Genomic DNA, 14,515 nt, shown 5'->3' on the forward strand with positions numbered 1-14,515 from the left:
TATAATTATCATTCGGATTAAATTTAAAGTTAAGCATCTTTTTAATTTTATAAAGGTTAATCATAATTTTAAATTAAAAATAAAATAATATTTAATTATATAATTATATATTATTTATATATTTAAATTACGTGTAAAACAATTGTCCGAGAGGGTGAAAATTTTCAAAGCATCGGGGCTATCTTAATTAAGACAGGCCTCTGGGGGCGGAAAATTGGCCCCCAAACCAAATCAGGAGCACAAGTCTGTTTGAAGACAAATGTATGAGTGCCCTCGTGCTGGAATTACTGCAGAGTTGCGGCTTTCTAACTGTACAGGGTCTCGTGAAGTAAGAAAGGGAAGAATGGAGAGTAGCGTGAGGCGACGAATGGAGGCTTTGTCTCGCCATCTTTTGCAGCCACACGAAGCAAATACTGGCCTTTATCAAGTAAACTTACCACATTTTGATTCTTTATGTTCTCAATTTTGTTTGATTCATTGATAGTCATTAGTTTTTATTTGATTGTGTAAAAGGTTTTGTTAAAGGGAGTGCAGTCAGAAAAGCAAGCGGAGCCGGTGATCATAGGAGGCATGGTGTTGGACATTCATGCTACTCCTTCTATCCCTGCTAACCCAAGAACCACTACTCCTGGCAAGGTACTTTTGATCATATAAACATTGATCAGTGTGTTAAAAATTTCTTCTTTTGTTTAATTTTTTATGTGATAGTTGTTTTTTTTCTCCCTTATATTGCATTGGTACTGGGTTCTTATGTTGCCACTGTGATACTATCCCTTTAAAGGTAAACAACCAGCGATACTGATTGTAAGTTTGAAGTTACTGAATTCCATAGAACCCAGTTCAAAATTGTGAATTTTGGTTTTGATTTTGTGGATAAAATTGACGATCAGCAAACGCTTTTTTTTTTTTTTTTTAAATGGTAGCTGTAACAGAATAAGCCTTTCAGTATATCAAATTTTTTGTATACAGGTGTATTATAGAGAAGGGGGTGTAGCAAGGAACATTGCAGAGTGTATGTCAAAGCTTGGGGCTAAGCCTTTCATGATCAGTGCTGTGGGACTTGACATGGCAGGTGATTTTCTTTCACTTTATGCCATATTATGAGAACTTTTTAATTCTTTTAATTTTGTATTACCTTTGTTTGTATTGCTGTTTTTGGTTATAAGAAATCACCATATACCATGTCTGGTTAAAAATTCATAATTAGTTTAACATGTAAAGACTGTGGTAGGCAATCCAGAAATTAGGACATTTTTATGACAGTTCTTTTAGGAAGAGTATTGTATTTATGACCACTGTGAATCATTGCTTTTCATTACTAAACTAATTTAATATTTATAGGTGAATACATAATTCAAATATTTGTTTAGTTTTATGTTCTGAGGAAATTTTCTATTGACTATCTAAAAGAGGAGATAAGATTTACATTATAGATTATTTTATATAATTTATGTTCTTCACGGGCCTGTGAATGGGGGTGTTTTTATTTAAAGTATTATTATCATAAAACCTTGATCTAGTGATGATTATTTTTTATTAGTAGCAATAAGGTTTTGTATAACTGAATATTCTATTTCTTCTTTTTCATCCTTTATTTTTTCCTTGTTACTAGGAAATTTGCTGTTGGAACCCTGGAAATCTGCTGGGCTATCTATGGAAGGTTGATATTTTCATGTTTATGACCTTTTTGCTTTACCTGTGGTGAACTATCATGCCATCAAATTTCATCAATGCCATTTTTTATTTTATGTTTCCAAATCTGTGTGGATCATGTATGTTCTATCTCCATGTTTGATTACCAATAGCACCATAGAAGACTTTCAAATGTGTTGAAAGTTGGGTTGAATGCCTACTACAACAAACTAGTCTTTATTCTCATTAGAGGTCCACCAGGTTGATTAGACGTTTTCTACTTCTAGATAACTTATTAAAATGTTAGTTTTGAACTTGATTTAATGTTGAGACATTTCTGATACAGGATTTACTATGGCATATCTTGTAGAGTGCTGGCTCTTGGGAAATGTCAAAGACAACAGAAATCACAATAACATCAAAACTTTTTTGGAATTAAAAAAATTTTTTTTTTCGAAAGAAAATAATTCATAGTAGTATCGCGAATGGAGTTGTGTGTGTTACTCTGAAGTGTTATCTGATAGATCAGGAATAATTTTTATCTTTAAGAATCCTGTTTAAAATATTTTTTTGTACTCTAGTTGATACTGAGTAGTGAACTTTTAATGTTTTTCCATAAAGCCACTTCCTAGGCCTCTTGTAACAATGTTAGTTTTATTTTCTCTCTATTTCTTCTATTCAAGCAAATGGCCCTTCAAACAAAAGGTCTAGTAACTAGTATCATCCACCTTTTATTTTGTTCTTCTTGAAGATGAGACAATAAATCTGACTACATTTTTTCATTGGTTTGTTTCTGGAGTAGGCATTCGGAGGCAACAAGATATCAATACTGCTGTTGTTTCCAATATATTCGATGCCAAAGGAGAAGTGGTAGCTGGTGTTGCAAGTGTTGAGGCTATTGTAAGTTTCCCTTTATAATTTCATGTTCCAAGTGTGAATAGTTTTTGCTGCCAACTTTAATATTTTTATTATTTCATGTTCCTAATTAGAACAGAATTTGTTGCCAACTTACTTGTATATTTCCGTGACAGCTTTTGTTGTCAATATGATGACTTAAATGCAGGAAAAATTTCTCACACCTGAGTGGATTCAGCTATTCAAGGGCAATATATCTTCTGCTCCTGTATTGATGGTTGATGCAAATCTAAGTCCTCCTGCTTTAGAAGCTTCTTGTAAAAGTAATTTAAGATATCACTTTAGATTCCTAATCTACCATGACTCTCCTTTCTCTCTACTGTAGCTCACTGGCTTATTTTCTATGCTATCAGTAATATATTTTGCTTTGTTCATTTGTACTTTGTTCTATTTATTATTTACTTCCAAGTTTTGTGTTCTTTATCGCAGTGGCGGCAGAGTCTAACGTTCCTGTATGGTTTGAGACTGTATCAGTCACAAAATCCAGAAGAATTGCCTCAGTTGCCAAGTATGTAAGTGTTATGATTTTTGGGTTTTATGTAAATTCTCGGGGAGTAAATTGCATCACTTATTACATTATCTCACCTTTTATGGGGTGTTTATGAATCATTTGGGAGACAAAGTCGGAAAACTTGCTTTATAAATTGAATAGAATTCACTTTTTAGAATCACTACAATCATATTATAAATTAGAAGCAGTGCTGATATATTTCATTCTCTAAATTTTGTTTCAGTGTACAATGCTTCACATTCTTTTAGATGCTCAGGAAAGGTTGATAACTCTTTACAGAATGCTCATGCATAGATCTTTTAGTCTTATTCAATGGTTGTTGAATTTGCACTGCCTATTCTAATGAGAGTATATTCAAGATTAGCTTGAAAAAAACTGTTATAGCGTGGACTTTGTTCTAAGATTAAAAAATTTCAAAATTGTTGACATTGATATATTTCAAACACTGTACCTTTTACTATCATATTCATATGATTTAATCAAAATTAAGTTCTCTCTGCCTTGTCTTGATTGAAAATTTGACCACTTGTACCAGAAAGAGTTTGGATTAGCAACTGTTACTTAAATGTCTGAATTTTGTAGCTATTTGCTCTTTCTAAGGTAGTCTGATAATAAATTGCACTGGGTCATATACTATGGCTCATTCTCTTCTATTTATTAAAGTTCTTATTATCTGCAACTGATGAGGAGCTATTGTACAGATAAGTGCTGCTTTTCCCAATGAAGATGAACTAGTTGCCATGGCAAATGCTTTGTCTGGTCAAGACATTTTTCATCCAATCAGTAGGGATAATAAGTATTCAACAGAATCTTTGTTCCAAACACTTAAACCGGCCATCTGGGTTTTGCTAGAGAAAGGTATACAAGCTGTTGTTGTGACGCTTGGTCCAGATGGAGTGTTTTTATGCTCTAAAGGAGGACTGAACTCTATGAAGATTGGTCTGGAGAAAACGACTCAATATGGATTCAGTAGAAAGTTATACAAAACTGTAAATTCATGCTGTCCTTCAAGTTGGTATTCTGAAGCTATGCACCTTACAGGAGGCTCTCAGTTTTTCACTATGCATATTCCTGCACTTCCTGCATCAGTTGTGAGGCTTACTGGAGCTGGTGATTGCTTGGTTGGTGGGACACTTGCTTCTAAATGTGCAGGTTTAGATGTTATTCAGAGTCTTGCGGTAGGAATTGCAGCAGCCAAAGCCACTGTTGAGGCAGAGACCAATGTGCCTTCTGAATTTAGTTTGACAGCAATTGCAGGTATGCTTTGAGTTTATTGGCAGTTTGCATAAATGTATAACAGCTCCATGAGCAAAAATTTTGCTGAAAGAGAATCAGAGTAGATGGTAGTTAATTATGGCATTTGGTGGGCACAAACTTTTTGGATAGCATTGAGACCTTGTTTTTCCCCATAGGATTACCGTAAGTTTAAGTCAGCAGCCCTTGAAACAAATAAGTGTATACCAACTTAGTGACTCTTTTGTAGTGGGGGCACCATTTGGTGTATAATTTGGGGTAGAACAAAACTGAATGATCAAAATGCAAGGGAAAGTGGCACAGAACATTTCAGATGCTATGCATCGTGCTTGATAATAATTTCATTCACTTGAGCTTTCAATCCTATTCTCTGCAATTCGACATTGCTGACATGATATTACTAGCTGAATAACAACATATTTTTGTGAAATTCTTTTGCGCAGATGATGCAAGGATGGTGTATGCTCATGCCAAAGTTCTGTAACGTCAATCAATGCTGTAACCATAAGAACGGATGACTTGTTCCAATTATTAGAAATGACACGAAAATGGAAACCTTCCAAGATGCTCTCATCTTTGTTTTCTGGTCATCATTTTTTCAATTTTGAGTTGTAGAACATGCATGACTGGTTTATTATCTGCTTCCTCCACACGAATTGATCCACCTCTGTTTGCCGCTCTCCCTTCATCTTTTGTCAAACTGATTTGTCTCTTCAGAGTTCCACTCTTATTCATGACCATGACTTAATGTTTGCCTTAAAAATGGGCTCCACCCACATGAAGAAGCCTAATAGATTAATTGGTAGAGTCATTTTGGTTATTATATTTTGTATCATATTATCAATTATATGTTGGTAATATGAATGAATTTTTACTACAAAATTATGTATATAAAACTTATAATATATTTGAGGCCAAAGGACTATTTCCCACCCTTTGCAATTCCAAGTTTTTCCCCTTTAATTTTGATAATCCCAAACACCCATCCATGAATAGTTAAAATTAACGGAATCTTAACCCTTTGAAATTTTATCTTTTTTTACCCCCATAAACTTTAAAAATTAAAAGTTTCCTCTAGCCTAAGTTTTAAAAAATGATAGTTTTACCCTAAGGTTTCATTTTGAAATCTCCGGCGTCATCTCCAACTTCATTGTTGGCGGCCTCTCTCTCCTGAAGCATCCTCTCCCTTCAACGGTCTCTCTCCTCCCATTTGGATATTTGATCGGTGTTGGATATGCGGTGGAGGACGAAGTGCTTTGTCCTCCCAGAAAAAGACGAATCTATCATCTTCGTTTGGGAAGACGAAGTTCTTTGTCCTCCCAAAAGAAGGTGAAGTTGTCGTCTTCGTCTGGGAAGCTCTTCATCTTCCACAACTTTTCTGACGCCGATCAGACGTCCAATGGGAGGAGAGAGACTGTCGGAGGGAGATGATGCTTTGAGAGAAAGAGGCCGCCAGCAATGGAGCCGGAGATAATATCGGAGATTTCAAAACGAAACCTTAAGGGTGAAACTGTCATTTTTTAAAACTTAGATTGAGAGAAACTTTTAATTTTTTAACTTTAGGAGGACAAAAAGAGATTATATTTTAATTTATTTTTAATATTATAGAGAAAATGATGATTTTATCCTTATTATCATTAATTTTAACTACACATAAGTGGGTGTTTAAGATTATCAAAGTTAAAAGAGAAAAACTTGAAATTGCAGTTGGTTGGAAAATAGTGCTTTGGCCTATATTTGAAAACAAAATAAAAGGATGATACCTCAAATAGCGTGGAATAGTGTCTATATTATTCTTATATTCTATTATGAATTCAACAATACTCAAAGTTGTAACTTTTACCATGTTTAATCCTCGTGAGTTGGTCTAGTTCGGTGCATGGTGGGCTGCGTTGGAGCCAGCTACTGCCATCTCTATTTCTAACATTCAACTGGCGTAAAAATGTTTTTAGACCCCACTTGGGTGAGAAAAGGTAATCACCCTTTCTGATTTTAGCAGTGTGATTAGAAGCTAGAACATTGAACTTGAAATGCAAATTTAGGTTCTATTCTTATACGTGGTTTCGGATTCGGCTCTCGAAGAAGCTCAGGCTTTTATTAATACAACAAGCATACGTGTAAATGAGATCGTTGAAAGATGCTCTAGTGTGCCACGTACAAGCCATTAAAGCCAATTTCATGCTATCCACTTTTACCACAAACCAGCTCATTCAAGTCTACTCGGAGCACAGCTATTTACATGAATCTAAAAAACTGTTTGATGAAATGCCTGAACGAAATGTGTTCTCATGGAACACGATGATTTCAGCCCATATAAAATCCAACAACTTAGAACAAGCCCGGGCACTATTTGACTCCGCCCCTCACAAGGATTTGGTCACTTACAATTCAATGTTATCTGGTTATGTGTGTGCAGATGGGTATGAAGCTCATGCACTGAATGTGTTTCAAGAAATGCAAAATAAGCGTGAAGATATAAAATTTGATGAGTTTACTGTGACTAGAATGCTTAACCTTTGTGCCAAGTTATTGAATGTAGGCTATGGGAGACAGTTGCACGCATTTTTGGTGAAGACAAGCAATGATGTTAGTCGGTTTGCTGTGAGTTCTCTTATTGATATGTATTCAAAGTGTGCATGTTTTGAGGATGCGTATAGGGTTTTCAATATGAATGATGAAGTGGTTGATTTGGTTTCCAAAAATGCAATGGTGGCAGCATGTTGTAGAGAAGGCGAGATGGAAATGGCTTTGAAGATCTTTTGGAGGGCGCCTGAGTTGAATGATGTGGTTTCTTGGAATACTTTGATTTCGGGTTATGTACATAATGGGTATATGGAAGAGGGTTTAAAGTTGTTTGTTAGTATGGCAGAGAATGGAGTTGGATGGAATGAGCATACATTTGCAAGTGTTTTGAGTGCTTGTTCTGGTTTGAGAAGTTTGAACCGTGGGAAGGAAGTTCATGCCTGGGCCTTGAAGAATGGATTGATTTTGAATCCATTCGTAAATAGTGGCATTGTTGATGTGTACTGCAAGTGTGAAAATATGAAGTATGCTGAGTTGATACATTACATGAGTGGAGTTGAGAACACATTTTCAATAGCTTCATTAATTCTGGGGTATTCATTGCAAGGCAACATGGTGGAAGCTAGGAGGTTTTTTGATTCATTAGCAGAGAAGAATGTGGTTCTTTGGACAGCTTTGTTTTCTGGGTATGTCAAATCAAGGCAATGTGAGGCTGTATTTGAACTTTTTAGTGATTTTATGTGTAAGGAAGCAATGGTTTCTGAACCTCTTATTCTTGTCAGTGTGCTTGGTGCCTGTGCCCTACAAGCTGCCCTGAATCCTGGAATGGAGATACATGCTTACATGCTGAGAATGGGTCTTGAGATGGATAAGAAATTGATTAGCACAGTGGTTGATATGTATTCAAAATGTGGGAATCTGATATATGCAGAAATAGCTTTCCAAAGTGTTGCTGAACGTGACACAATCCTGTACAATGTAATGATAGCTGGTTATGCTCACCATGGTCATGAAATCAAAGCTATTCAATTGTTTGAGGAAATGTTGGGAAATGGAATCAAACCGGATATCATCACGTTTCTTGCAATCCTATCAGCTTGTCGTCATTGTGGTTTGGTAGAATTGGGTGAAAAGTATTTTAATTCCATGACAGTAGATTACAACATTTTGCCCGAGATAGACCATTTTGCATGTATGATTGATCTATATGGGAGGGCAAATCAGCTGGAGAAGGTCATAGAGTTCATGAAAAAGATTCCCACAGAACAGGATCCAGTAATCTTGGGGGTAATTTTGAACGTGTGTAGGCTAAATAAGAATGCAAAACTTGCTAGAGAGTTAGAGGAGAAAATTCTTAGGATTGAAGGAGGTAATGGAGCTCGTTATGTGCAGTTGGCTAATGTCTATGCGGCAGACGGAAACTGGGCTGACATGGGGAGGATAAGGAAGCAAATGAGAGGGAAGGTGAAGAAATTTCCTGGTTGCAGCTGGATGTTTGTGGTAAATGGAGTTCATATGTTTACCTCTTGTGATAGATCCCACTCCAAAACAGAAGCGATATATTCGATGTTAGCCAGTTTAACTGCAGAACTATGTGAAACTGTTGGAACATTATATTATGAAAATCTTGGCAATGCAACACCGTGAGAATTGTCACATGTTGCTTGGGAAGTTGGTGTGGTTTTTACTGCACTGAGGATGGATCTGACATTAATATTATGGAGGTATGTTTAGTTATTCAAATTAGCATACAGAATATAATCTCCAACTACATCTTCCTAAGTAGTCCCCTGTTTCCTCCTTCAACATTGTGCTTCAATATGATTTCAATTTGGAATTTTAAGACATTGAAGTATTTTTTGTTTCTTGCCGATGCTTTCTTGTGCAATAATTCTAGGCATTGCAATTTAAGGGAATTATAGACTCTGCATCTGCATTTGGTGGTATTGAGTGTCAGGATGAGGAATTCTTTTTCTACATAAAACCATTTCCTGAAGCAATTATATTTCCTCGACAAACTCTAGTGGATGTTTTTACTGTATCAAAGGCACTAGCATTTCCTTACATTTATGGTTTTTATCCTTTCTTTTCCTCTTAATAGTTTACCTGAAGACCATAAACTTCAGCAATCAATACACTTTATACAGAAAAAAATATCCATGTTTATTTCTCATAATATATACCCTACCTGATGTATATATAACGTGTCTATTTGAAGCTTGAGGGAGATAATCAACATGGAAAGAAGCAAATGATATAAAGATGACTTTATGAGGCGGCAATACCTACATCCTGCTTCTGCTGTTGAAGAGAGAGGTCATACACATAGCATGTCCCCCCAGTAAGTACATGTTGTGTCATTTCTGGAACAGCTTCCTTTGCATGGCACACACCGCACACATGCACAAAATGTCCTAGTTTTTTACTGTGAATCGTGATCGCTGATCATCATATTATTATATATTAGTCATGAAAAGATATATTCGAAGGAAATTCATGATGAAACAGGAGGCAAGGCTGTCAAGAGTTTTGATTAGAAAGGCTATTGAATGCCTAGCAAACATTTGACAACAATTCAAGGGTACTACCGAACTCCTGCCTCATAAGAAGATGCTACTTCTCCCAGGAGGACTGGGATTGGTTTGGAATGGCAACTCCTTGAGAAAAACAGACTGCTTTTCTTGTTAGAAAATGCACCCAATTCCCAAGATCAATGAAAGGAAACTATCAGCGTTTAGCTCAACTATCCCAGTTGTACTGGCTATGGATTTTGGAACAATCCAAGAATTATGCAGACATAGAACAGCATGCTCCATCGAGGAGTTCAATTCCAAGTTTACATCAAGATTAAGGATTCAAGTTGGCAACCATTTTGGTCTGTCTAAGCTTATCTCTAAGTTGTAATTTTTCATAACTTCCGCTAGTTGTTCTAAACTCGATTCTTCTTCTTCCTCTCTCTGATGTGGTCTTTACAGACATTAATTGCAGGATGAAATATTTTGATTAAGATATGTTACAATTGCGCACTATAATTCTTTTTATTATGCTTTTCAAATTTTTTATTTGACTATACTAATCCCTCGATAACCCACCCACCTGTGTTACCAGTGAATAGTTAATTACAGATTTCATATTTCAATTTCCATAAAGTTTATATACAGTTAAATATACTGATGATGTATCATTATATAATGGGATAATTTTGAGCAAAGATGAAATACTTTCCAATCCAGGTAGACATATATTTGCCTTTTAATTTCGAGTTAATCTCAACAATCATCCCTGAATTATCATAAATTTACGATAAACAGAGCTTAGGTTTATTTTTCCAGGTCAACCCCGAAACTATTCGAAACTACTGTTGCAGCCTAGTCTGTCTGATATTGTTTCAAAGGCTGCAGGCAAGAATGTAATTTCACAAGTAAACTATATTGTTATAAAAACGGTTGTATTCTGCAACGGTTATCTTGAGCTTTCATGACCATCCACTTGTTATTTCATCTTCCTTAACAGACGTGCTATGCGGGTGTTTCATGTATATTTTCAAAAACATGAGCGTTCTTGAACATTAACTTAACCTGTTCATGTGTAAAAACTAAGGGGGTTTTTAGAAATTAATCCTCTCTGTTGGGACCTCGTCATCTCCTCTGTATCATATTTTAAAATGGGACTCTCCTGTCAGTCTCTGGACCTAATTCCAGTTTTTACGTGCCAATGGACATCTCAAGAGGGGTCAATGATTCTTGTCTTATCTCTAATGTTAATTTTACTGCTTCTTTTTCCCTTTCTAATCTCTGATTAGGGTTTCACTATTGTTTTGTTTTTTATAATTAATTCTGTGAGCATGATTAAATAAAAATCCTGAGATATTACTAGTTTTTTTAATTTAAACAGGTTGGATTGGGATTGCTTCTTCATCCAATTTGCTCCAATATTGTTGTCCGCACAGCTTGGTAAGAAGTAAAAAGTTGTTAGTTAAATGTAATGGAGTTAGGTTATGAATTGAATGCATTTATAATAAATGGAATTTTGTTGGTACAGTTGTGGCGTGAGTACTGTTTTACCCGCTTATTCTACTTTTAAGGCTATTGAGAACGATAATCACCATGAACAACGAAGGTGGCTTCTTTATTGGACTGGTATAACCATTGCTGTCACTTATTTTCTTTTCCTCTCTGTTTAAAGTTTCTTTGATACTTAATTAAATTTAGTTATATATGGTATGGGCAGCGAAGACCAAAAAAAAAAAGAAAGCATAGTGAGAATCACTTTATAATTTAAAAGTTGATTGTTGCAATCAGCTTTTTGTTTTTGCCATTCTGAATATACATGCTTTGTGCAGCACTGATAAAGCTGTATGAATGAGTTTGCCAAACGTGCTTTATCTCGAAGTTGTTATCTTATATGTAGGGCGGGATAATACAATTTTATTGGAGGTAGTTGCAGAAACTAACATTTTGAGTGACTGGGTTTGAGAGGAATGATCTCAAATAAATAATTCATAATATGTTTGATTTTGGAGTGCATGAGCTTCTTTATGATTTTCTTATACTTAATATTGGTCCTTGGATTGCTTGCAGTTTATGGATCTTTTAGGGCTGCTGAAGTGCTTACAGACAAGATTCTCACCTGGTACAGTTTTTTGCCCCCGTTTATCTCTTGCTTTCTTATCTGGGAAAAGTAATGCATAAACGTTTTGCAATTTAAATTAATTATGGCTCTGTCACTTTTGGATAATTAAAGCAAATAATTAGACAGTGATGGGTGTTGGCTTTTTCTAGACCTTTAAAAAAAAGTTAAAGAGGTGAATGGACAAAAGAGATTGTGCATCCTTAGGAAGATTATTATGACATATGGACCATTAACATCCACAGGGCTTGTTGATTTTGACCTCTTTTCTGCTTCTGGAATCTCTGTGAGTTAATGTGGTGAAATCTTTGTCCTTCATTGTTTGAAGATCTGTTTTAAGTTGTAGGACATTTAAACTATTTTTACTTTCTGTATGTTTTCTTTGAATTCAACTTGCTGGTTGGGTTTCCTGATCTGTGTAGCCTTTGCCTTTAAGGCCTTAAGGAAACTGAATTTTACTTTAGATTCCAGGATATGATGTAAATTTCTATTTGCTTAGTTATTTTGAGAATGTTGAGCTTGATCTTCATCTAGAGAGAGAAGTCCCATCTTCAATTCTAGATTTTACATTTTTCTTTATTATTTAGTGTTTTATTGTAATCTAAACAAGCTACTTTCAAACGGTTCCATCAGGTTTCCACTGTACTATCATGTGAAGTTTGCATTTCTAGTTTGGCTACAACTTCCATCAGCCAATGTAAGCTTGACTCAGTTTCTGATATGCAGAGGATTTTTAATTGTTGCTTATATTGCATAATTTCCATTTGGAGGATGTTTATGATTGCTTGGACTGAAAATGTACACTTTTGCCATCATATGAAATTGATTTTTGTTATGAGGTGCCCAGTACTCCTAGTTTGGCTTTTTTTTTTTCCCCCCCTTCTTTTTCATATATTTAGATTAACAAATCCTAGCATTACACCAAGTAGACTAAATAAACTAAGTTTGATAAATTCTGACTACTGCTTTTTTATTAATCACCGCATGATGACTGCCAGTTGTTTAACAGGGAGCCAGGCATATGTATATGAGCCATCTCCGCCCACTTCTGTTGAGACACCAAGCTAGACTTGATCAGATTGTGAACTTTTTATATCGTGAAATGGTAAGAATTTGTGCAATTTCATATCATGGTGGAAGAAATGGATTATATTTACATCTTTCATGCTACTTAATTGCTAATTCAGATTTGAGTTCATATAGATAAATCTGATAGGTTACTGAATCTGCAGAGTAACTTCATCGCACACCAACCACAATTTCGAGTTGTGAGGTCAATTTTTATGGAAATTGGGACACTAGGTGAGAAGTCTGACCAATATGAGTTTTCTCCAGATTTAATTCCAAAATTCAATATCGCATTTAAAAGGAGTTTTGTGGTACATCTATCATTTGTCGGCATTTTTATGATCAATTTAAAATTTAATTACAATATTCATTTTCTGTGACTGCTTGACCCCATCAAATAGCTATATAAATATAATATGTTAAAGGCTGTTAGTGATATATGTAATTTTTGAAACAGCTAAGCTCAAGTGTGCTCACATTTTCTTAGTGTGTATGCATTTCTACATAAACTGCACTTAATACCATTGTCTCGTGAATTGTCTAAATTTAATTTGTCTAATTTATTTTCTTTTCTTTCCAGTAAACCAAACGGTTAAGGATGTCATTCGTCCCATACCAAGGCAGGGAAATCATGCCATTGAAGGCCCAACTGCACAAATTCCGGATCCACATCCAGACCAAGGCATTGAACATCCAACCGTGCAAATTCTAGATCCCCAACTAAACCATGAAGATTGACATTTCCTTACTGATAAGCCAATCCATCTACTTCCACACATCAGGGCAAAATTTTTGTCTCATCTCAGATTAGGCAGTAGTAGCTTTTGTTTTTGCACCTGAAATGGCCAAAACAATGTAAACAAAATATCTGCCCTAAAATGTTAATTTTATCTAGAAGTTTGGTTTTGTGAACTGAACTAGAGATCTTAATTAAAATCTGCTGAATTGCTTATTTTTTTTACTAGTGTGATTGTAGTGAATGGAAAACCCCAGCTGTAAATTTTAAACAATTCCATCTATCAATAGTTTCTTATGACTTTAGTTGTTTCACTACTACCTCTTTCTTGCTTTTTTCTCCCCATTTTATAAGCATTGAACACATTACCAAGACCTTCTGAATCTGTATCTCTTATTAAGTAATGGTTTGTTCCAAACATCTATAAAGCAAGGAATCTGACCAGAAATGGAAAAAGTCATATTTCCCAATTAACATAATTTTTCAGAGTATAGTCAGATTTTCTGTTACCCCCAACAAAGAATCAAAAGAAATGGGGAATTTTAACCATGTTTTGGGCTTGCTTAACGGGAATTTATCATCTTTAATTCTGAGTCGTAGCATACACAAACAAATTCTTACTTCGATAACTAAAATTTCTTCTTCATATCTTGAAAGCCTTTGATTCTTCATTATCCATAAGAAGGCCTCCCTGAACTGAAGAATGAAGATCATCAAAATGATTTTCTTCGTTATTTTAATTTTATGAGGAAATGTGGTCAACGAGGAAACGGTAAATTGTATTAAATAAATATTGAATTTATGATATTCATGAAACTTTTGAGAAGACAATTATTAAAATCATCACGCTTCTCCAGGTTCGAGGACCAATCTTTTGAATTTCTTTATGCATAAAAAGATTCAGAAGAGGAGAAGATCTCCATGCTTTGCTTTCTCTGTTCATAATTCGCATATACTGACAAACACCCAAATAATTGCATTGCATTTCAAATATTTCCCATCTTCCATCCAAAGTCTCGTTCAATCATAGCCATATAGTATTATCAATCATGATTAAATTATCATATTTCTAATTTCAGGATAAACTGAGCATCTAAAAGAAATTGTATATCGTCAATTCTTATAATTTTTTTCATACAAATATGATCACTGTATATACGTTTAGTCACTAGAAATATTATGATTATTAGATTTAAATGTTTTTCGGGACTCTTGAATTTACTGTGTAAAAGCAAGATTATGAGGTG

The 14,515-nt window shown here is 35.0% G+C and overlaps 3 protein-coding genes across 7 annotated transcripts; all 3 read left to right on the forward strand.

Moving 5' to 3' along the window:
- Positions 1–142: 142 nt before the first annotated feature.
- LOC123213953 (pseudouridine kinase) lies at positions 143–4,976 on the forward strand. 3 transcript variants are annotated; one of them, XM_044633603.1, is made up of 9 exons: positions 143–427; positions 514–636; positions 970–1,072; positions 1,613–1,660; positions 2,432–2,532; positions 2,696–2,810; positions 2,977–3,059; positions 3,760–4,315; positions 4,756–4,976. In XM_044633603.1, the coding sequence occupies exons 1-9, from the start codon at positions 260–262 to the stop codon at positions 4,794–4,796; spliced, it is 1,338 nt and encodes a 445-aa protein (XP_044489538.1). In that variant the 5' UTR covers positions 143–259; the 3' UTR covers positions 4,797–4,976. The 3 variants fall into 3 exon arrangements, with proteins under 3 accessions (XP_044489538.1, XP_044489539.1, XP_044489540.1); XM_044633604.1 differs by having other exon boundaries at positions 2,435–2,532; XM_044633605.1 differs by lacking the exon at positions 4,756–4,976 and having other exon boundaries at positions 3,760–4,016; positions 4,100–4,309.
- Positions 4,977–6,065: 1,089 nt separating this feature from the next.
- Positions 6,066–9,866, forward strand: LOC123213951 (putative pentatricopeptide repeat-containing protein At3g18840). Of its 3 annotated transcripts, none has more exons than XM_044633601.1 (3): positions 6,066–8,559; positions 9,054–9,176; positions 9,303–9,866. In XM_044633601.1, exon 1 carries the CDS (start codon positions 6,434–6,436, stop codon positions 8,480–8,482), a length of 2,049 nt encoding a protein of 682 aa, XP_044489536.1. In that variant the 5' UTR covers positions 6,066–6,433; the 3' UTR covers positions 8,483–8,559; positions 9,054–9,176; positions 9,303–9,866. The 3 variants fall into 3 exon arrangements, with proteins under 3 accessions (XP_044489536.1, XP_044489537.1, XP_044489535.1); XM_044633602.1 differs by having other exon boundaries at positions 9,344–9,866; XM_044633600.1 differs by having other exon boundaries at positions 9,054–9,866.
- A 558-nt stretch (positions 9,867–10,424) lies between these two features.
- Positions 10,425–13,582, forward strand: LOC123213954 (HVA22-like protein k). The gene is made up of 8 exons (XM_044633606.1): positions 10,425–10,567; positions 10,730–10,788; positions 10,877–10,974; positions 11,416–11,467; positions 12,098–12,161; positions 12,474–12,569; positions 12,697–12,766; positions 13,113–13,582. The coding sequence occupies exons 1-8, from the start codon at positions 10,550–10,552 to the stop codon at positions 13,268–13,270; spliced, it is 615 nt and encodes a 204-aa protein (XP_044489541.1). The 5' UTR covers positions 10,425–10,549; the 3' UTR covers positions 13,271–13,582.
- Positions 13,583–14,515: the final 933 nt, after the last annotated feature.

This window comes from Mangifera indica, chromosome 4, assembly GCF_011075055.1.
Source record: "Mangifera indica cultivar Alphonso chromosome 4, CATAS_Mindica_2.1, whole genome shotgun sequence".
Taxonomy (NCBI): Eukaryota; Viridiplantae; Streptophyta; class Magnoliopsida; order Sapindales; family Anacardiaceae; genus Mangifera; species Mangifera indica.

Bases quoted from the DNA above. Each gene is read 5' to 3' on its own strand.
- LOC123213954 (XM_044633606.1), top strand. The intron at 11,468-12,097 runs GTACAGTTTTTT...CGGTTCCATCAG, and splicing joins ACAGACAAGATTCTCACCTG to GTTTCCACTGTACTATCATG. The intron at 12,162-12,473 runs GTAAGCTTGACT...GTTGTTTAACAG, and splicing joins TACAACTTCCATCAGCCAAT to GGAGCCAGGCATATGTATAT.
- LOC123213953 (XM_044633603.1), top strand. From the start codon at position 260: ATGTATGAGTGCCCTCGTGCTGGAATTACTGCAGAGTTGCGGCTTTCT. The intron at 428-513 runs GTAAACTTACCA...ATTGTGTAAAAG, and splicing joins CAAATACTGGCCTTTATCAA to GTTTTGTTAAAGGGAGTGCA. The intron at 4,316-4,755 runs GTATGCTTTGAG...TCTTTTGCGCAG, and splicing joins TAGTTTGACAGCAATTGCAG to ATGATGCAAGGATGGTGTAT.
- LOC123213951 (XM_044633600.1), top strand. From the start codon at position 6,434: ATGAGATCGTTGAAAGATGCTCTAGTGTGCCACGTACAAGCCATTAAA.